The sequence below is a fragment of the Hydra vulgaris genome, chromosome 03 (genome assembly GCF_038396675.1).
Source record: "Hydra vulgaris chromosome 03, alternate assembly HydraT2T_AEP".
In the NCBI taxonomy this organism is placed as follows: Eukaryota; Metazoa; Cnidaria; class Hydrozoa; order Anthoathecata; family Hydridae; genus Hydra; species Hydra vulgaris.
In genome coordinates, this window is record NC_088922.1 from 10279062 (window position 1) to 10304000 (window position 24939).

Genomic DNA, 24939 nt, shown 5'->3' on the forward strand with positions numbered 1-24939 from the left:
AAAATTTTCATTTAGAAACCAAGTTTTATATTTTGAAGCTTCTTATAATAAAATAGGGACAATGTGTATATCTATTTATATATATTTTTATCTCTCTTTTCCACGCACTTAGAGCTTATTAGAAGCCTCACCCCATTTATTTATTTTGAATAAAAAAGTCTGAAGGTAACATCTTCCTACATTAGGAAAGACAATTGTCTCTTTAATATATTAGATGCACAGATTTACCAATTGATTATGTAAGTTTATTAAAAACAATCTCTAACACGAATGACAATTGCTTGACACTTCTCCTGTTGTTTTTTTGAAATTTTTAATCATAAAATTTAGACCCTCCTATTAAGAACCCCTCACTCTTACGTTTAATTGGCAGATGAGAAAAGATATTATAATTAAAAGTAATCAAGATTTTTGAATCAAGATAAGCTTTTACCAAAATAATAAACTGCAAAATAAAAGTGTATATATTTGTATTGATGTATATATGTGTATAAGTATTTATATTTATTTACAAATGGCAAAACATCAATTGCTGAGAAAAATGAACAAAATATATCTCTTCAACAAAATTTATTTACACAAACAAAACAAATTCTTATTTATAAAAAAGAACAAAAAGTAATCTTTTAAAACAAAATTTAACAAAACATATTTTTATTATTTACAATTACTACAGCGCTGGAAATAATTATTGACACTAATCGGCTGAAATAAGAAATATTGGCTTTTTTTTACTGTAAACTAAAGGTTTTCATAGTATAAAAACTATTTTTATTCCAATAATCAAAAACATTTAGTTTCTAACTTTATAATTTCAGCTTTCTGTTTTAAAAGATATATAAATTTTTCGTAATTTAAATTGCCTTGCAATTTTTGTCGATTAAATTTGATCGGCCAGAATTGATATTATAAGATCAAAACATCATTTTTTTTCAAAAGTAGTCTGAAAATAACAAAACAAAATATAAAAAGAAAAACACTTTTAAAAAAACTTTTAACTACATCTTCAATTAGTAGATTAAGAAACTATAAAACTACTAATTATAGATATAGCGCATTGTTTTTCCACCACTTTCTCCCCTGGTATTTTCCTTTCTAAGTGGGGCCACTTTCCTAATGAAAAAAAAGACAGTCTTTGCCCCAAATTCAGATCCACGCCTTAGGTGCCTTATAAGATGCAGACCTTCTATTTGCTCTGCAATATGCTGAAAAAAATATTGTAAGATAAATCTAAAATAAAAAAAATTATATGATATAATAAAAGAAAAAAAGACATCACATATAAACACTACAAATCAATTTACCTGTTGCTGTTGTTGATGCTATTACTGATGTTGCTGTTATTGTTATTGGTGTTTTTATAATACAAACATACAATTATAGATAAAATCTTTTTTATTAAATCCTTAAATGTTTTATATTAACAATTGTTTGTTAAAATGTAAACAATATAAAGTATGAACTTTTAAATAATCAATGTTTCCTTTATTGTTATTATTCTTTATATAATTATACTGAACTTAATAATTTAGTCAGTCAAAAACAAAATAGACTAAAATAACAAAACATAAATTGTTAAAAAACGAAATGTAACTTCCTTGGAATACAACATGGAATACAACAACTCCCTGGTAGAACCACTTGTTTCTCCGTGCAGCGACCTTGTTTGTCAAGGTTCGTGTTTCGGAGTTATTAGTGTTGACAGAGGGTTATAACCACTATTAAGTAGCCTCCTCATCTGTAGTGGCCTTCTTGGCCTTAATGAGGTGAATAACAAAAAAAAATTTATACTTGAAAGAACATCATTAATAATTATATATATATATATATATATATATATATATATATATATATATATATATATATATATATATATATATATATATATATATATATATATATATATATATATATATACAAATATTTATATATAAATGTATATATATATATATATTTATATATATATATATATATGTATATATATATATATATATGTGTATATATATATGTATATATATATATATAATATATATATATATATATATATATATATATATATATATATATATATATATATATATATATATATATATATATATATATATATATATATATATATATGGGTAATATGAGCATACTTGAAAATTTCTTAGATGTAAGCAGTGAAGTTAAAGTTGCTTTGTATTTTTTGAATCAACATTAATGTGGTGATAACAAGAATCATAATTAGCATATGTAGTAACTAATAGCTATCATCTAATTTAAACGCTGTTAAATTTTTTGTATTGTTAAAATAATATCATCACGCATGAATAAATCTGTGGCGCGAAGTTTTGGTGCTAAAATTGAAAAAAAAAATTTCATTAAGAAATATATGTTAGCTAAAACTCCAATCCATTTTTGTTTGAAAAACAATGCATAGAAACATTTAGTTTTGACTTAATTTAAAGATGCCATTTTTGTGTAAAATGAGCACGCTCAAATTACACAGTGGACACGGTGGACAGGTTCAGTTACAAGGAGTTGATTTGCTGAAGGTTGGCGAGTTTACCTACTTAGGGTCGAGGGTACAGAGTAATGGAGGAAGTGAAAGAGAGGTAAAGTAGAGAGTGCAGGCAGGGTGGTGTGGGTGGCACAAAGTGTCTGGTGTGATCTGTGATAGAAGGGTGTTGGCTAGAATGAAGGGTAAGATCTATAGGACAGTAAGGAGACCTGCTATGTTGTATGGACTGGAGACAGTGGCACTGACAAAGAGACAAGTGAGGGTGATGAAGATGTTAAGATTCTCATTTGGAGTGACAAAGAAGGATAGGATCAGAAATGAGTTTATTAGAGGATCAGCACATGTAGCATGTTTTGGAGATAAAGTTAGAGAATCGAGATTGAGATGGTTTGGACATGTACAGAAGAGACATGAGAGCTACATTGGCAGGAAGGTTTTGGGGATGGAACTTCCAGGTAAGAGGTAGAGAAGTAGACCTAAGAGGAGGTTTATGAATGCAGTGGTGGAGGATATGAGAGTGGCTGGTGTGTCAGTGGAGTATATATATATATATATATATATATATATATATATATATATATATATATATATATATATATATATATATATCCACTGTCCTCCAAAACATTAGCAACCAAATAAAGTTAAAAAAATTTTCTACTTATTACAGCAATTTTGTTTTTTTAATTACACTTTAAATGAAAAAAATGGTTAATGTTACATATAAGAATAAAGATTTTAACAAAATAAGACTACTTGAAAAAAAATAAACGTGTATTGGTAAAATGTTTGTATTGGTATTTTAACACAAAAACGTGGTCCTCCAAAACATTAGCAACTTTTTAAAACTACCCTAAAAAATGTTAATATCAATAGTTAATGGCATATCCTTTACTTTTTAAGGATCAAGGAACATTTTCTCGGCATAGACATACGAGTTTATTAATTTTTTCTTGTGTAATCTCATTCCACGTGGTTTTAATAGCTTTATATAGCTCATCGGCGTTTTTGAAGGGTCCTTTGTGTTTTAGGAAGAGTTCAACTTGGTACCATAAATTTTCAATCGGGTTGAGATCAGGTGATTAAGCTGGCCATTTCATTACTTTAATTTGGTTTGTTTTAAACCATTCTTTAACGAGTTAAGAGGTGTGTTTGGGTCATTGTCTTGTTGAAATGTCCATAAAAGAGGCATATTATTATCAGTATTAGGAACCACTTTTTCCTTGAGAATATCACGATAAACATACTGATCCATAATGCCATTTATTTGGTAAATAGGTCCAACTCCACTAAAACCTGAAAAACAACCCCAAACCATTGCACTTTTTCTACCACCATGCTTGATTGTTCCTCTTGTGTATTTAGGATCTAAGCGTTTACCTTTAGGTCTACGTACCTTTAAATTTCCATCAAGACCTTTCAAATTGTACTTTGATTCATTGCTCTAGAGTACTCTATTCCAATCATTTATAGTCCAGTCTCTATGAGAATTTGAAAACTCAATTCTAGCTTTTCTATTCTTATAAGAAATGAAAGGTTTTTTTGCTGCTCTAAAGCTCAAAAGTCCTGAAAGTTGTAACCGTCTACAAACTGTATTTTGAGACATGGAAAGTTTCAGCTTTTTAATAGTATTGTTAGCGCTGTCAAAAGGATTTTGACAACGCTAATGATACTATTAAAAAATTGAACGAATAATTTTTCGATCAGTGAAATGACATGTTTTGAGTGGTCTTCCGCCCTTATGTTCTGTTTCTAAAGGACTATCTTTATTAAATCGTTTGATTATTCGACATACAATTGACTTGTTAATGGAGTATTTTGTTATGATTTCCTTTTTTTGACTCCTTTCTTGTAATCTTTTACAATACGTTCTCAAAAAGCTAAATTATACTTGTTTCCTGACATTATAATCCAAAACAGCATATATACACCATCTTAAATTAATATTGTAATAATTGTAACACTCCGTATTCATCTCTGGACAAAAATTAACAATTAGTTGATTCTCATTGGTTAAATACTAATAATTACAACACAACAATTCCCTTGTGCATTATTTCCACATTTGTGCTGCTGATTTTCCTTGAGTTTTTGTGAGTAATTATAAAAAGTTGCTAATGTTTTGGAGGACCACGTTTTTGCGTTAAAATACCAATAAAAACAAAAAAACAAGTTTATTCATTTTCAAGTTGTCTTATCATGTACAAATCTTTTTTCTTATATGTAATATTAAGCATTTTTTGTATTCAAAGCGTAATTAATATATATATATATATATATATATATATATATATATATATATATATATTTATATATATATATATATATATATATATATATATATATATATATAATTAAATTTTATTTATTTATATATATATATATTTTATTTATATATGTATAAAGTTGTGAAAGGACATTATTAAAAGCCATGTGCAAATAAACTCTGTTTAAAAAACTGATCAGACCAGTAGTATGTAAAAATTGATTGTGGTATCTAAAAAAATGTAAATATGTTAAATAGGTTACTATAATAATGAACAAAAGTGCACGTACTTATAGTAAGTACAACAACTATTTTATTAATGGGCAAGGTTTTGCAAGTTCTCATAAAAATAGAATAGCACAATGATTGTTAAATATTTTTTAGGGCAATGTTAAAAATAATAAAAATCTGAAAGAAACTTACTGCATATAATAGTAGACAAAGTAAACAATGATAATTGGTTGAATACTAAAATAGAGCTAACAAAATAAATTAACAATAATACAAAGTAGACATGTTTGTAATTCATAATCTTTGCAGTTAAACATGAAAGATGACCATTAGGGTACATCATTTTTTTAAATTTTTGATTTTTACTTCGGTTGAAAATTTTTATGGTGCCACTGTTTGTAAATATTTACTTCCCAAAAATAAATTAAAATAACAAACTTTTACCTATGCAGGATTGCACTTTTTATGTACATAAAATTGTTAATTTAGGCATAAACGCAAGGTTGATTCAAACTTTTTAAATTATTAAAATCGAAAAATATATAAAGTTTTCTTTATGTTTTACCATATATGATGAAACGGAAATAAATTTTTTTTTCTAAAAAAAATAAGTTTATTATTAAAAATAAGTTTATTATAAAAAATAATAAGCCATAAAAATTCAATCTTGGGAACTTTTTTTTTGACACAAGTACACTTAATATGTACTCGATCAAAGCAACAATAATTTTTCAAACAGAACTCATTACATAACATAGTTTCACACTTGCAGCATTATATATCTACAACTGATCCAGATTTGATTCCCAAAAAGACACATGTGTCTTAGCTTTCTCGTGTGCTATATCTCTGATCTTGTTCCAGGAGAATTCGATTTTCTCCATCAAAGTTTTGTCTTTCTCTTTTTTTCTATTTTTTCTCCAAAACCCCTCTTCATTTTCTTTTCCTCTTGCAAAACTTGGCTAGCGGTCTTTTTAATATCATTTAAACCCATTTGGTACTTTGAAATAGATCTTTTTTTTTCCTTTTGGGCCATGAAAGCTGAACCTTGAGAATTTTTTCTCTTCAATACAAGTACACTTAATGTGTACTTTATCAACACAATAATGCTTTTTTAGGCAATTCTCATTTTATAATACAATTTCACAATTGCAATTTGTAATATCTAATAATTGATCTAGTTTTAATTCCCAAGAAGAAACGTGTCTTAGAAGCTTTTCCATGTGCTATCTCTGATCATGTTTTAATACAATTCAATTTTCTTCATTAAAGTTTTCCTTTTAACAACCACTGGAGGTTCAAAAAGAGCATTTGCTTTCATCCACTTCTGAAGAACAATATCAGCTAGTATCTCTCACTCATATATTCTTTCTATGAACAAAAATAAACATAAGAAAAATACAAACTTTAAGAAAAAGCGAGACTCTGTTTTGATGTATATTTTATAATAAATTTTGAGTGTCATGAGATATTACCTGTTAACATCTTCTTCTTGGAGTAAGATTTCTTGGAATAAGAGACCTTTTCTCAAGATATCTCTTAACGTCGGCAAAAAAAAAGTAGAATTCTTTTTTATATAGTTTGCTAACCACTGAAAACTCATTAAGCCTTAATTACAAACACTTAACAAGCTAAAACTAACTTAAACTTCACCCTAAACTATAATTACAACGTCATTATTAAAAAATATACTTTCCATTATAGTCATTTGTGTGAACTTTAAAAGACACCATACATTCATACAATAAAAGTATGATATTATTTATATTTTATTTTGTTTCTCACTGAAATTTTAATGTACAAAAAACTATACATATTGCCTACCTTTTAAAGTTATGAATAAAAAAATAATTTATAACATAAATTTAAAAATTTTTTAAATTAAAAGCTGTCAAACCTCTGTTTTGAATTAACAATTAATGTTCTTTACTTTATAACTTCTTATTGTAATATTGTAAACTTCTATAAAAAACGGGTGCAGACTTTTTTTTTTTCTTTATTTTCTATCAAGTTTTTATTAAATTTTTTTACAGACCATTCCCAGCTTATTAAGAACTTCGCCACATTATTTAATTTTAAAGAAAAAAAGTTTTTGAATGTTAAATCTTTTTCCTTTTTCCTTAAAAAAAAGTTTGTCTCTTTAATGTGTGTTGAACGCGTAGACTTAACTAATTACCTAAGCAAATTAATAGCTTAAGTATCTTGGCGTATGTGCAAAAAATTTCTACCGCTGTTTTGATGTTTATTGCTATTTTAGGCTTATTAAAAACTCTCTAAATTTTGTTTGTTATAGTATTTTTTTATCTTTATATATCAACAATAGAACTTTAAAAATGTTTTTAAACTTTAAAAATTTGTATTTTAGAAAATTGGAAAAGATTTAAAAAAATTAATATGGAAGCAACAGGATTTGAACACTCATGTTGTACTTCAGAAGTGCAGCAAGCAACCCACTTCGGCCGCTAAGACACACTAAACTGTCAATTTTTAACACTATTTAAAAAACAAAAGACAGGATATAATTTTATAATATGACAAATAAATGCTTTAAATCAAAACTTAGGAAATTTTGCCGTAATGCAATTTTTAAATAAAAGTAAAACTTTATAAAGTAAAAATGTCTATAGAACTTCAAAAATGTTTTTTTTTTATTTAAAAAAATCAAAAAAGATGTGAAAAAAAAACACCTGGAAAAGCAAGGATTTGAACCTCGGCAAAGTCTATTTTTCATTGAAGTTTTAAAACTATTTAGTAAACAAAAGACTTTTTATAACGACAAATAAATGCTATAAATCAAAATTAAGGAAATGTTTTTGCAATTCAATTTTAAAGTAAGAGTAACTGTAAAACTTGATATATGTTTTAGCATTACATAATATGAAGTTTACATATGAAGTTAGATGCATACAGTTTTGTTCACATTTTCTGATATAAAAGTGCTGCAGGTCTTTCTTGCCATTTACTCAGGTGTAATGGCTGCCCTGATTTCCGTGTCAAACGCTCATGAATGGGTAACAGCAGCATTAAATTCAGTATTAAATATTATAAGATAGGATTATTGGTACACAAATAAATCCCTATGAACATTATTTCCAATCAAAGGAATTCTTGTGTGAACGTAATGTGAAGCACAACAAAAGCTGTGTTGCTAAACTTATGTGAGAGTTAAAATGTTTGTATAGTAACCATCTTATTAATATTAAAAAGTTTAAACTTCCAAGTGTTACAACTGTTTATGTATCTATCAAAGCTGCATTCGCAAACTCTTACTTATTTTGTTAAAATTTGAAGAAATATTTAACTTTGTCCTTCAAACAGGCCATCTACTGTCCATTATTGATAATAACAATTTTTTTAAAAGCTAGCTTCAATTGATAACAAGTGCAAATTGGTGACTAGACTAAGCTTTTGTATGAAATGTTGTTTAAGTTTGAATCATTTAAAGTAAAAGTTATGCATCTTATATGAAGCTAAATTTTTTCATGTAGCAACAGATGGATTGCCATCACAAGCCTTGCATTCATGCACCAGTATGATTATGATCATATACATTTTGTTGATTAAAATATTAATTTGAAAGTGATCCATGTTACATTAAAGCATAGCATAAAAACTCATTTTAGCTTAGATTAAATATAAATGATAAACATACTTTTAACAAGTAGTGACACTGCTGCCAATATCACTATTGCTATCTAGAAGATTCTAGAAGGAATAAAATTGTACAAGAAATAAATAGAAGAAGTCTTGAAAGAAATAAATTAAACCCATTTAACCCATTTTAATGATACAATCACTTTAGGCTTTTCAATGAAAAACATTATAATCAAGCTAGAGAAATAAAAAGAATTATGAAAAAACTGTGAACTGGAAATCATTAGCAATCTAATTAATTCATTAGAGTCAAATAAAAAGAATTATGAAAAAACTGGGAACTAGAAATCATTAGCAAGCTAATTAATTCATTAGAGTCAAATAAAAAGAATTATGAAAAAACTGGGAACTAGAAATCCTTAGCAAGCTAATTAATTCATTAGAGTCAAATCTATGATTACAAAAGTTTTGAGCAGAGTAATACAATTTAACAAGTGAGCACTATCACTTGTTAAATTGTATTATCAGCTGTTTATAAGTTAATTGATTTTGTTCACTTTAAATCTAATAATCAAGTAATTACAAATCAAATTTAAAGATAATTTTAATCAAAGATGTGAAAATTTTCTCAAAATTCAAAAGTTGTACGCAGCTATATATTTAGGTTTGTAATTTTAGGTTTATATTGAGTAAAACAGCAAAAATCTCATTCTTTAGTTGTTCAATTGCATGAATTGCAGCTCACACTAACAAGTCTTTAGTTGTCTAGCTCTTGGCTAAAGTCTTTAGTTGTCTAGCTCTTGGCTAAAGTCTTTAGTTGTCTAGCTTTTGGCTAAAGTCTTTAGTTGCCTAGCTCTTGACTAAAGTCTTAAGTTGTCTAGCTCTTGGCTAAAGTCTTTTTGTGCTGATGACACTGGTTTTCATGATGTCATCAGAAGATTCATTATTAGTAGACAAAGAAATCATCTGTTATTTAAATATGAATATAAAAGTATCAAAAAAATGATTTTATTATATCAAAAAAATCTTTTATTTTATAAAAATAATTTATTCCGACTATCCTGATTTTTTAAAGATAGCAAAGACTTTTTTGTATAATTGTTTTATCAGCATCTTTCAAAGATTTATTTTCAAGTGGTGCCAAAATTACTAAAGAATGGCAGAAAAATAGGCTTAAACCAGATTTAACTGCACAATTATTTTTTTTACTTTATGTTTCTGTTTCATTTTTGTTTGTTTCTTTTTTAATTTATCTAGGTTTATTCACATTACATTGATGAGTTAAAATGAAACAATAAACGTATCTATTATTATAACAGTATTACATACTTTTGTCTACTCTTTTAAAGTTCTGTTTATTTCATAGCATCTAAAAAATAAATTGCCAAGCAACAGTATATGATTATGATAAATAATTTATTAATATATTTATAAATATATTAAAAAAATTTTCTATTCAAATATTTCAACTATATTGACTTTAAGTTGGCTTATAAAAACTTAATATACTAATCAATTTAATTGACAGTTAAATTATTTTGAAGTTGTAACAACGCTGTTTTTAATGGTTATTGTTCATATGTGCATCTTTTGTAAAGTTGTTTTAAATTTTAATGCACATAGGTTCAGGTAGAATCTTCCTCAGTTTTTGAAGTTGTTCTTCAGAGATTTGATAAATGGTTAAAACAACAAGTTATGCCTACAGAAACATTTTGCATTGCTACTGATGGGTAAGGAGTTATTTTAGTTATTTCTATTTCTATTTTAATTTTAATGTAATAACATATATATATATATATATATATATATATATATATATATATATATATATATATATATATATATATATATATATATATATATATATATGCGATAGTAATGTAGTGGTAGAGCGCTCGCTTCATAAACAAGAGTTTCCAAGTTCGATTTCCACCACATCCCTGGTAGTACCGCACTCAACTTGTTACTCTGTGCAGTGGCCTTGTTTGTCAAGGTTTGTGTTTTGGAGTTATAGAGTTGGGAGAGGATTATAACCACAAGTAGCCTCCTCATCTTTAGTGGCCTTCTTGGCCTTGGGGAGACGAATTACAATATATATATATATATATATATATATATATATATATATATATATATATATATATATATATATATATATATATATATATATATATGTATATGTATATGTATAACTAATTCACTCCCAACAAATTTGAAGCAACCACTATTAAGTTGGGAGTTACTAGAAAACAACGAATAGTGTTAAAGAGAAGGAAATGATTGACTGAAAACTTTGAATGTTGAAGGTTGTATGAGTTGGGAAAATATGAGTCATTATTTGAAGAGAAAGAAAAAGAGTTGCAACTTTAGAGTGGCTCAAGTTTAGCAGATAAGTCCAACTATGTTTACATGTTTACATTGTGTTTTCGGACCTTGTCTAAAAGAGAGAGAGCTGCATTTTAGAAAAAAATAAAATTGTACAAGGAATAAATAGAAGTATAACATAACATTGTTATCAAAGAAATATGTATGAGTTATTGTATGGAAAAGGTAGATAAACTTATTTTTTATTTTTCAAGAGCTTGCAAACCAATCAGATGAAGTTAATAAGGCAAGTAGAAGAGCTTTTGTGATTTGTACAGTGTAAACATGCTTTTATTCAAACATCACTTATATTATTCTCTGCTTATTTATGTCAAAACTATCTACACAAATGAGGCGCCTTACTGGAAAAGATCCAAGTCTTAGATATGGAGTTACTAACACCACTGCATAGAAAGAAAAATAATCGAAAAGATAAAAATTAACTTGATATCTTTTTTTTTGACCAAGTTGTTTATGCAAAACAACAAACATTATAAAGTCAGTTTGATAAAGAGATTAGTGGTTATTTTCTGTTTTTAAATGCATAATACAGTTTATATTACTGGTACAAAGTTTTATGTTAAAAGTATTACAACAACTCTTTAAAAAAAAAAAAATGCATAGCTAGAAACAAAAAATCAAGAAGGTACCAACTCTTAATGAAATACCAAATTCTGTATCTGTTTTTTGTTTAGGGCAACCGGATTTTTTTGCATTTTATTTATGTTCAACTTGTTTGCAGTAAGTACATATGGGCGGCTTTCTTTTAACTGCAGGCAAACTCATTGATAAATCTGGATTGGCTTTTCTTGAACTCTTTTGCAAACATTTGCTGCTCTGAACTTGAAATGAAAAATAATTCAAGTTAATGAAGTTTTCATTGTTTGAAATCTAATTATAATGTGAAATAAATCTGTATTTTGTTTCTCATAATGATTGTAGGTTAAATTATAAAAAACCTGGGTAAACATTATCCTGTCAACTTGTGGCTTTTGACAAATAAAATCTTTTCCATGTTCTGGAACAAAAATTCAGATGCTATTGTACAGGTACCCAGCCCTCCAAATTAGGATCGGCATTCAGCAATGTTGACCTAACTGCCGACCTAAAAGTGTTTGAGGTCGGTAAAAAATTGCTGACCTTGTTTCTATTTTTTTTTGCCAAGCTCAAACAGTTTGAGGTCGGCAATTTATTGCTGACCTCATTTTTCCTAATTCTGAGGGTTGGGTACCATTGTCTTTCTGGAAAGAGAAGTTTAGGCTGTAATACTTGTACTATGGTTATTTCTGAGATTGAAATAACCATGGTACAAATATTTGTTGGTGTTGCCATATTTGCAATTCAACTTCTGCACTGGCCAAATCGATCTTGCAAGTAATCACTTCAGGTTTATCTATTCTTGTATATTCTATCAATTCTTGTACTGAATTAATATTCTTGCCTGTTTTACGCAAATATCCTTTGCCATTACTTCAAAATTTTGCAATAGGTCGCAATTTGATAGATTGAGCTTTTTTGTTACAAAATTCTTTCAATCATTACTTGATTAAAATTTTGAAAGTGATTTCCATTTTTAATTTTTTTTTCTCATGCTTTAGTACCTGTTCAAAGGAATTCAATGAAGACAAGCAAATTTAAAATTTATTTAAAATATATTTCTTATCATTTTTTTATCAAACAATAATCATATACTGCAAACAAATATCATTGGTACTACGATAACAACATAATAAAAAGTTTTAATAATAATTTTGGTCACAATACTATGTATAAAACATAAGAAATGACATCCAAATTATTTTTACAAATTACATTTTCAATAACTTCTGAGGATTTTCAACGATTATCAATCTAAAATAAAAAAATTTATATATTGGCACATCAAAACCTTAATAATACAGCTGAAATAATAATCAACAGGAGGTTCTTTACTTCTAAAGGAAAAAATTTGTTCACAACAGGTCTCATGAAGAGTTGGTACCTTTTTCACATTTTTTAAAACTCATTTTTTGCAACTATCAAAAATGAAAATTTTACATAAAAGCACCTGGTATGTATTGTAATACAGTGAATGCTCTATATAAGCAACCTCTCTATAAGCATTTTTTTTAGTTCAACTGTTCTGTATAAGTAAAAATATTTTCCAGACGATAAGTATTTTTATGCTCCTTTTTTTTTTCCCTTAAAGTAACTTTTCCCAATACGAAACTTTTTTATTAAAATTGGTTTCAATGAGTTGCTTATATAGAGCATTCACTTATATAGAGCATTCACTATAAAAAATAGCAATAAACTCATATTAAAAATTTGTTAACCTAACTATTTTTTCAAATATCTCTATAACTAAAAACTAAGACTTAGTACCTATTCCTTTGAGGCTCCTTAAATGCTGCCAATGCACCAATAAAAGACAAAGTGAGAAAGAATATGATTAACGATCTCTCAATTTTCAAGTACGAATTAACAAAGTGGGTGAAAGAGATTTGACTACATTTTGAAGTGGTACTTTATTGGAGAAATAAAACCACTAGCACTCTTCTCTTCCCAAACACCATTTAAAAAAAATTATTTTATTGCTCTAAAGCTTTAGAAAGTTGACCAACTTTTAATATTCCAACTTGGAAAGTCTGGACTACTGAGAACATAAATGCATTTAAGGAACTATACTTTGGCTTCTTTTGACTCTTGCAATCACTAGATTAATAGGAAAAAAAAATAATGCTTTTAGAAAGTCAACTTTTTTGTTCAAAATCTTTTGTGCCCAAATGACACAGCATAAAGAAGAATTGCAAACTATGCAAAGTTTCTCACACATGATAATGATGAAGAACAAAAATGGATTTTGCAGCTTGTATAAAAATATCAAAATTTGAGAGGTGAAATTTTTCTTTAAGAAAGAAACAAGATTTAAGCAAAAAAATTTCTTTTTTGTTTAGAATATATATATATATATATATATATATATATATATATATATATATATATATATATATATATATATATATATATATATATATATATATATATATATATATATAAGCATATATATATAAGCATATATTTTATATATATATGTAAGCATATATATATAAGCATATATTTTATATATATATATATATATATATATATATATATATATATATATATATATGTATGTAAGCATATATATGCATAAGTATATATATATATATATATATATATATCTACTATAGCATATTTATGTGAGCATTTGCTCACATAAATATGCTGTTTATCTAAATCGATACGGCCTTTTTAGAAAAAGAAAAAGAAAACGAAGAATAATGAATGAAAAGATTGCTGCCTCATCCCAAACCCTCAGTCGATGTAGCAGCACTCAGGCTATTTTCAGTCGATGTATGTACTGAAGCCCCCGGCAGCAGGCTATTTCAGTATGACGTCACACTGCTCACCTAAATCAGCAGTATAAGATAGATATATATATATATCTTATACTGCTGTATATATATATATATATATATATATATATATATATATATATATATATATATATATATATATATATATATATATATATATATATATATATATATATATACTTTAGCTGTATTATGTTGATAATAATATTAAAATTTTTTTTTAGGCCTTGGGATTTAGACCGTTTTCTTAAAAATCAATGCAAAACTCTAAATATTCAAATTCCGCATTATTTCCACCGATGGGTCAATATCAGAAAGCATTTTTATAATTACTATAAAATAAATCAGGCAAACGTAGAATTAATGCTTCAGCATTTAGGAATGGAGTTCGAAGGACGTCCACATCGTGGAATTGATGATGCGCGCAATATAGCACGTATTTTAATTCAACTGATTAGAGACGGAGCGGACCCATTAATCAATGAGAGTCTTCGATAAATTCGGAAGCATTGACTTGACCAGTTTTATGGTGTGTTGATATGGCAACTTCTCTGTTTTCCGGAGAATATTTTTTCCTCGAACTTGTTTTGATCTTAAAATTTGAAATAAGAAACACGAAAAAAGAAAAAAAGTTCTTAAAAATTGAAATAACGATGAAAAAATTTACTTTTAACTTTCATTTGATGTATTATGTTTTTCACAATGCAAACGTATCAAAAAGAATTTTATTTGTTTTTGTTTTAAAAAAAAGTTTATTTAAAAGCGTGAGGAAGAAAAACAACTGTGAAACTTCTTTGGTTGAATATTTTTTAAATATGTAAATATGTAAAACAAGTGTTATCTTTTTATTTGTTGTTACCCAGTATGCAGTGTGTTTTGCTTTTCTTTTCTTTTTTTTGTCGTAAGAAAAAAAGTTTTTACCGAGTTTGCTGTTATATTTAGTTGCTTTGTTTCCTAAATATTCCCTATCAATTTTTTTACCGAGTTTGCTGTTATATTTAGTTGCTTTGTTTCCTAAACATTCCCTATCAATTTTTGGGTTTCAGAATGTTTCACTAAAATTTTAAAATTAAAATACGTTAAAACCGTTTTTCTACAAAAATCGAAAACTTGTTTTTAAATATTGAAATGAAAACAGAGTTGCGATGTCTTGTGAAAAAATCAATTAAATATGTTGAAAGCTTCTTTATTTATAAGCCTATTTTCTCATAAAGTATGTAAGCGACGCATTCTATTTCCTCATTAAGTATGAGAGCGACGCGTAGTGCTCCGTGGGCTCCTATCAACAAAAAAGTATTTGTTTTTTCATACTGATGTCAAATGAAGATGTTTTTCAAAAAGTTACTGTAATAAAACCACACCTTCTCAAATCCATGATCAACCTTATCTGAAAGGACCAAAAAAATCCTTCTATGGAAACATATAGACCTTGAGTACATTAAGAGGTATTTTTAAAATCTTTTAGTTTTGTCCAAGCCAGATTTTTGCGTTTTAAAAGGTAGATTTTGTATTTGAAATAGTTAATTTCCATGCATGGTATAAACTCAAAACTTTTATATCTTCATGGTAAAATCAAATGAGGATAGTGCACAAAAATTACGGCAATCAGAAATCAAAGGAAAAATAACCAAATAGTTTTTCCTTCTTGACCCCCGTTGAGGAAAATATTACTTAAATTATGTTATTTTATAGTAGACCATTTATATAGTAGCTTATTTATATATTTTAAATTTCATCAACCCCCTCAATTTGAGGGGTTCGTTACATGGTCAATACTCTAAAACATAAAAAAAAATTTGATGGAACTTAAATTTTTTTAATGAATTTTGATTTACTTTAGCCTTTTTATTTTAATCTAAAAAAATTTTTTTATAAATTGGGTTCAAGAGGTACTGACTTTAAATTAGTCTTACTTAGATTAGGTTCACTTTAAATTAGTCTTAGACTAACATATCCATTCTGCTAATAATTATAACTCTCCTTTTTTAAATTTTGACAATATTAGTGGAAAAGAATCGTCTTTAACATGTGATGTTTTAAAAACAACTTTATTTGAGCTTAAAGAGATTAGGAGTAGAACAAGAATTCTAATGAAGCCAGATAGCAAATGTCACGACTACTTCTTAAAAGTGTTTGTTGAATTGAAAAGTATAAAATAAATAGAAAAAAGATGAGAAGACACGTGAAAAGTTTAGGACATCGAAAAATCAGTTATATGATTTTTCAACATCTAAAGTCTACAAAATATTACGAGGATATCGAATTTCAACCTGGAAAGAGGAGTTTCTGTACTTACAAAATCAGCGGAAATATCCACAGGTAAACAAAATTACTTATTTAGCAATTCTACTTTGTTCGAAGTGTACAATATGTACAATTTTTGATCTGTTTTTTTTTTAGGTTGGCTACATGCTTGGTTGAGATACTATTTTACACCAAAGAGATAAAAAAGTACGTGAAAGTACTGAATAATTCTGGAACAGCAGAGAGCAGTGCATGATAATGTATCGAAAATAAGACGAGATATTATTGCGAGTGAATAAGTTAAAAAATTCTTAGCGAGGATGATGAAAATACAAAAAGCATAAAAGATGACAATTTTTAACCAAGTTCACCAAAAAAAAAATCGCTAGCACTTATTTCTCAGTTGAATCCAAAGACGCTAACTAAATCATTTACTGAAGTTTCCGATCGCTTACACTTAAGCGTTAGAGGCACAATGGCTATTAAAGAAAAAGTAGTTAAAGCTGTTGGCGCTCACCTTGAACAGTTTGCTATTTCAAAATTAAATGTTCATCTTCAATAAAAGAAAAAACGAGAAAGTCAATTTCATCAATTAAAATATAATTATGAATGCAATGCTTTGAAATTGTTTAACATCAAAAGAAACGAACAAATCAAAATTGGAAAACCAATAACAATAACAAATTGAACTAAATAAAATTCCTGATTTTGTGTCGCTTATCGGACCAGATTCCTGACTACTATTTGATTTACTCAAAATGAAACCTAATTAAGTGGATTGGTTGCAACTACCTGTTGAAGATTGGACAAAGAACTTATAACTATGTTAAAAAAGTAGTCGAGGTTTTAGAAGTGGGTAATGACTGTGCTGATTGAGGAGTCAAGCTTATCCAAGACTTTAAAAACAAAGTCAAAGATCCAAAGCAGATAAAATACGTACTTCATATTGTTGAGAATCATTGCAAACGGGTGTCTCTCATCTGAAAAAAGGAGAAATTAAATAAAATATAATTCTTTTTACCATTGTTTTAGGCAATTATGTACATTAACGGGTGGCCTAAGATAAATGGCATAGGTAGTATTTTTATTATAACTTTGTTATTTTTTAAGCTAGAAAAGTAAATTTTTTTTTAAAGATTTATTATTAAATTCTCTACAAAATGGCATGATTTATTTAATGTAAATAGTCTCCATTATTTTTTGACATACGATATAAGCGATTGGTCCAACTAGTACAACTTTCTAAAGCTACATTTACTCTAATTTTTTTTACAGCTCATTTAAGTTCTTGAACTAATGTTTATTTTGATTTAATTTTATTCCATTTCATTTGGTGAACAAGTTCATCCCATATTGAGTAATCTAAATGATTGAGATCGGGGGAATTTGGAGGCCAGTGGTTTTTGTCAATAAAAGCAGGAAAATTATCATTGTTGAGTTAAATGATGCGTATGTGAGGTTGCTCCATCTTGTTGAAATGTCCAATCATCACCAAACATCTTGTTTCCATATTTCAAGGCCACTGGCAACAATTTTTTTATATATCAGTCATGATTTACTGTATCTTTTTCCAAAATAACTAGTGGTGTAACACCTTTTGAACAACCAAACTATTACCTTTTGAGAGAATTTTTGTTTCTGTTTAATACCACCATCTTTATCAGCCTCATTACGATTAGTGGTCAATGCGATCATTTTGGGCATTGTACATACCATTTAAATTAAAAAATTTTTCATCTGAAAACAGAATTTTCAGTTTTTGTTCTTTTCGAAAATGGTTTCTTATCCAATTTGCAAATTTAATTCTCTTGACTTTTTGACCATTTGTAAGCAGTGGTTCAACGCTATGTTTGTATGCCTGCAATTGAGATCCTTTTGAAGTATTCTTTGGACACTGGTTCTGGAGATATTGAGTTCATTAGCTAATTTTCGAGATGAAATCCTCTTTTTACGTTTCAGGCGACTTCTGATTTTTTGAATGTTTGCATTTGTTCGAACTGATCTTGGACCACCTGATGGATATTTCAACTCGATAGAGCCTGTCTCTCTTATCATTTGACACCACCGATTTATTGTACGAAACCCTATGACACCCTTAATATTAGCAAATATTTTTGATGGACCATCACTTGATGGAAATCTTTAGATTTCATTATCTACAAATAAAATTAAAAACCATAAAACAAAGCCATCAATACAGATTTATAGAGAATTTATAATAAATCTTTTTTAAAAAAAATTCACTGTTCTAGCTAAAAAAATAACAAAGTTATAATAAAAATATTACCTATGCCATTTATCTTGAGCCACCCATTATTATTTTTGTAAACCCCTATGCCATTTATCTTGGGCCACCACATATTATTTTTGTAGACCCCTAAATATTTTTCTTTCAGCCCAGTTTTTTTTACCTGTAATACTTTACTTAATGAAAAGTAAAATACTAAAAGTTCTTGAATGAGTTTTGAAAAACTGACAGTGAAATCTTGAAAAATGTTGAAAAATAGGCGCGAGAACTACAGTTTACTCTAATTTAATAAGGTAACTGTGCTATCCCTAAATTATGTTTGATTGTCCCAAAATTTTACTAACTTTTTTTTAATCATTATGCACCTCACATTTAAAAAATGCGGAAACGGCAAACCCTACTGCTACATAAGTTAAATTTAAGTTAATAGTTTTAGTTTTTAATTCTAGCATATATAAAATATATACTTTCATACAATACTTTTCCTTTTCTTTGTTACAAATGCTTGCTATTATAGTCAACAATACAATAAAAAAGATATTTTTCATATTCTGAATGATCGGAGCAGTGCTTTTAGCTTTAGAATTAAATTTTGAGTGCAATGTTTAGTTGCTTGTTCACTAAAGATTTCGAGCAAAGATTGATGCTTCAATACAAATTCTTCATCGTGGTAGAAGACAGCATGGACCTTTGGTGTGAATGATATTGGCAAAAGTAGGAAAGACGTTTTGAATTTCTGAATTTCAGTCCTAAACTTTCCTTAAGTTTCTTAAAAGACATCAAGAAATAACTTCTTTGAAATGTGCTAAAGTTTCAATAAAATCAAAAACTTCATTAGCACAAGCTTTTTCAACTATTCGTTGAAGAATGTCGATGTTTTTTAAAAGCATATGGCAATCATTACCTTTGAAGTGTCCACCATAGTATGGCTGGAGCTGTGCGCACTCAGTTGTCCATATTGACCAATGGTGATTGGATTACATTTGCAAAATTGCAAAGTTTAAATCTGAGACATTAGCAACAAACTCGACGTATCTTTACTTCAATTTGCCAAAAAATCGTAGAGATCCACATTCTCATAGATTGTTGGAAATGACAACGCACCAGCAGCAAAGATGCTTACTTGAATGGGATTGAATTCCACAAATAATATTGGCCATTTTTAGATAACATAAAATGTAAAATGCTACGCTATTCGCTTGAATAATATTTATTAACGCTTTGACATTCTCGTACGTTTAGGTAGATTTTTAACAATGGCAGCAATGAGCTGACGTTCAACACTTGTGTCTCAAGCAATTGAATCTGTTAGCAAGTGACTTTTTTTTGTTGAGGGCTACTTGTTCAGTTACTCTTGTCATTTACCTTAATAACAAAAAAGTTCATTTTCAAAAATGATTCTCCGCCATCAACTCCAAGTTTAACAAAATGTTTGAAGATGTATTCTTTATCCAACGGCATCTTATTAGTTAAATTCTCCAAGTTTATGTTTTTGTTCTTCAGTTTCTCCTTTTGTATTTGCAAAGTTGACAACTGAATGCTGAAAAAAACCTTGCAATGTTTTTCTGGCAGCTTATATTTTTAGTTAAAACTTTTTTCAACCAGAATATTTTTGTTGGTCGCATGAATTATTTTGTATTGTCTCCTTGCTATATCGACTTCCACAAAAATTGATCAAGCCTCTAATGGTATGTAATTTTTTATAACATTAGTCTAAATGGAATTAAAATTTTCTTTATATTTTTTTGCCTTTTTCGGTGAACAGCTATTATCTTTCTTTATTCTAGACGCATTACAATGTCCTGCATCACGTTGACTCATTTGGGCAGCATAAGTTATTTAGAAGATATTTGCTGGAGGCATCTTAACAGCGTGACAATCATTTTCATATAGTAAAACAGTTACTACTAGAGCTATGTTTTAAAAAAAATTTATATTACTTGACATCATTTGGCCTGCGAGAAGTCGAAATTTGTGTTTTTTGATGACAAAGTTTAATTAGTTAAATTAGTTTTTAAAGCTCATAAGTTTTAAAGTGTCTTATTCAATGTGTCTATCGATAAGTGATATTATTTTGTAAACTACAATTCATAAGCAACTTTCATTAAACAAAATCATTGAAAAAACAAATAAAGCAATTGTTTTCTATTAGAAAGTAGGGGGAAACTTGATACAGCTAGCAACCAGACAATCTCTAATGGACTTATTATAAAAGGACAAAAATAGACTTCGACAAAGCACTAATTGCAACAATTTTAATTACAACTATCAAAAATGAATTGTCTGTAAAAAATGTTTTTCTTTCTAGACAATCATTTTAAAAACGGACACTAAATGAACAATCTCGATTTTTTAATGAGGTATAGAAGATCTATTGAATATATAATTTGGACTTATAACGAGTAATTAAATTTTCACTGCAGCATCGTTTCAAAAACTGAAAACGAGCACAAAATTAAAAATACAATTTTTCTAACAGAAGTTCATTTTTTAATTTTATGTCCAGCGTGTGCTGTTGATTAAAAAGTTAATGTCTATTTAAAAACCTCAAAATGGACTATTTTGTGCTCAATTGAAGTTCATTAATTACTCAGTTCAGTTGTTTTTCAATTCTCAGTGAATGTGCGTGAAAATTTATTTTTAAAATGCCCTCTCCAGTTTGGGATTACTTCAAAAAAGTTGAAGGTAAGTTTATCATTTAAAAAATTTTCCTTAGTCACTAAAATCTTTATCACCTTCAATAAAATTATATTTAAAATATGTGATCAAGGAGTTGTCCTTTATAAAATGTGGATTAGTAAGTAGAAGATTCCAATAGGTGTTAAAATTTATTTAGGTTTGTGAATAAAACAATAGTGAAAAAGAAAAATGTTTTTTACTTTCATTTTATTGATGAATATGTACGCAAGTTTTAAACAATAATTAATCATAGGCAATGATCGTCATTTGGAGTTTTGATGTCATTTCAATATTTTTTTAATATTATAAATTTACTACATAACAATCTTCAAATAATACGGTAATGAAAGATTTCTGGTTTTATGAAATCAAGTAAATTTAGACAAAATCATAGACACCAAATAGACAAAAAATTATGCTTTGTAGACTTATGAAGTGAAAAATATTTTTTAACTGAGCAATCTTAGGACACCATCAAAAATTTGATAGATACAACAAGGACAAAAATTAAACATTTGTTGTGTCCATTACAACATACAGAATTGTCTATGTCTGTGTTGTAAGTCTATCCATAGACTAGTCTGGTTAGTAGATACAGCATTTGTGGGGGGCCCTAAAACTGTAGAATAGTACTCCATTGTGTCATAAACAATTATAAAAATAATTTCTTTTAATATTTATAGATAATTAAAAAAAAATTCATGTAAATATAATATAAGGAGATCCCATTTCGATACAAAGCCATTATTTATTGACGCTAAAGAATGGCACTTAAAAGAATATATTATCTGGTCTTCTGAAATGTGATTTGGACCATTGAATGCATTATTTGGATTACAAATATTAATTTGTTTACATTTCAAATAAAAATCTGCCTTTTCTCTATGTTTTATACTTTTTATCTACTTTTTAAAGGATGCTCGTAGTGTGTATCAAGGTGTATTATGGGTGGAGTACCTTGAAATAAAAATTTTACTTTAGCTAATCTCACAAGTTTAACCTGTTATATTTTGGTAATTTATAGATTTTATTTTGTGGGTATAAATACATTCCACAAATTAAACAAATCGCTTAAAAAAAGATGTATTAAAAAATTGTTACGAAGCAAAACCAAAAGTGTATCATGGCGCCCCATTCTTCCTTACTATTATAAAATTTTCGTAATCGACTTTTACCTTGTGTGCACCGGCTCCAGCCCAATAAGTGATATTGGCAAAAAAGGTGCGAACTTTTTTTTTTTTTTTTTTTTTAGATTATTCACCTCCCCAAGGCCCGAGGGGGGCCACTACAGTCGAGGAGGCTACTCATTTTTTTGTGTTTTTTTTTTTTTATTTTTTTATTTTTATTTTTTATTTTTTAGTTGTTATTCGTGGTGCAACCCTCTCTCAACTCTTTAACTCCGAAACACGAACCTTGCCGAGCAAGGCCGCTGCGCGGAGAAACTAAGTTGAGCGCGGTACTTCCAGGGACGTGGTGGGAGTCGAACTCCGAACCTCTCGCTTACAAAGCGAGCGCTCTTACCACTACACCACTACCGCATAACTTCCTAGTTACTTGTTCCCACTTCCTAGTTAAATGTTCTTTTGCGGTGCGGCTAAGAGCGTAAGGACTTCTTGGAGCACCTTAATAAACACAAGCACACACACACACACAAAAATAATTAAAAAAACAGAACATAAGAATGTTTTTTCTATAAGAACTACCATAAATTAGATTAAAATTTATTGGCAGAATATAAAAAGTAATTTTGCATGCCAAAAAATCTTTAACTGCGTACCCCTATGAAGGAGCCCATATTACCTCTACCCTTATGAAGGAGCCCATATTTGGAATGATCACAATTCAATTAAATTTGAATTCAGTCAATTAATTTTAATTTAGCATCAAAAGGTTAAAAAAATTCCTCTCACGAAGGATTATAGAACCTTAAGAGTCGTTTTTTATAAAAATGAAGCAAAATCAGCAACATGAAATAGTTGAGTAATGGGATTTTTTTCAAATTTTTCCATGTCATTTTTCTATGTTTTCCATGTTTCAATTTAGCAACTTCATGCAGTTAAAAAGTTGTTTGAAATGAAAGAAAATGCTGAGTTTTTGTAAACGAATATGATATCAAGTTTTATACATTAAGGAAAAAAATTGTAAAAAAATTGTAAAAAACTGTAAAAAAAGTTTTTAAAATATCTACAACATATTTTTTTCCGTTAGCCAAAACTACCCTCAAGTTTATTATTCAATAACACAAGCTCTGTACTTTTGAGCAACAAGTTTCTGTTTAATCTAGGCTTATATTAGTATGTTCTAAGTTTTTAAGAAAGAAAAACTGTTGTTTTTTTTTACGGCAAATACAGTTGAACTGATTAAAACATATTCTAAAAATCAAGTCTCAAAGCCTCACCTGTTTTAAAAACAATAAAATTTATGCTAACTTTGAGAAACAAAATATCAATGTGCCAACAAGCTATTGAATTATAGTTTTTTGAAAACGATTTATACACCTATATACTTTCAATGAACTAAAAGACTTTGGTTTTGCTTAAATGAAGATATCTTCAAATATTCAAAAAGACTTTTGACAGTAAAAAAAAACACCTATAAAAACACTATGAAATCTACAAATGAATTAAAATATATTAGTTTGTTCTCTACAGCATTTGTTTATCACTTCCATGTCGTCTATGCTAAAAACAAAATGCTCCATAAGTCCTTGCTCAGGAATGTTTAATATCTTGTGGATGTTACATCTTCAATAAATTCTTGTTTGGGGTATGGCCAGTAAAAAGTTTTCATTTGACATAACCATCATCATCTAGTATTGTTGTTATTTGGCCAACAAAGTGATTTGTTTGATTTTCAAAACTCCTACAAGAACAAACTGCCCAACGTTTACAATATTTAGTTTGTCAACATTTGCTAAAATCTTGTTAACTATATTATCAATGTCATTTGCATATACGTTCTGTAAAGTCCACAATAGCTTTGACTTGTTCAGTTTTTTTAAGCAAACTTTGCTGATATTATTATTTTTAAACTTTGCTGGTATTTTTTGGACATTTTTCTAAATGAAGAGAGCATTTGCTATCGACTAAGGTATTGAGTAGGACTAAATGATTTGACACTTTTTTTATCTTTTATTGTTGTCATTATGAAGAGAACCTTCTCCAGCTATGAACTCTTCATATAAGAAATCTTTCTGCTTGGTTATATATCTTGTATGCTTACGTATAGGTGTAGCCCATCCTGTAACATCAATATTGCGCTCAAATTTAAATTTACATTTAGTAACAATCGCTTCGGCATCAATTCCTTTGAGAGATTTGGTTTTTGGACTAACAAATAAGCAAATCAGCATGATGTAATAAAATTGAATCCATTGATGTACGTTTGTTTTGGGTGCTGTGGCTATTTTCAT

The 24939-nt window shown here is 28.0% G+C and overlaps 1 protein-coding gene across 1 annotated transcript in view; it reads left to right on the forward strand.

Annotated features, from left to right (window-relative positions):
- Positions 1–15280, forward strand: part of LOC100210018 (3'-5' exoribonuclease 1) — a 32058-nt gene extending 16778 nt beyond the window's left edge. Inside the window, exons 4-5 of the mRNA XM_065792301.1 lie at positions 10218–10324; positions 14581–15280. Of these exons, the coding sequence (XP_065648373.1) occupies positions 10218–10324; positions 14581–14854 (381 nt within the window). The 3' untranslated portion in view covers positions 14855–15280. The remainder of the gene's footprint in view (positions 1–10217; positions 10325–14580) is intronic.
- The last annotated feature ends 9659 nt before the right edge of the window (positions 15281–24939 follow it).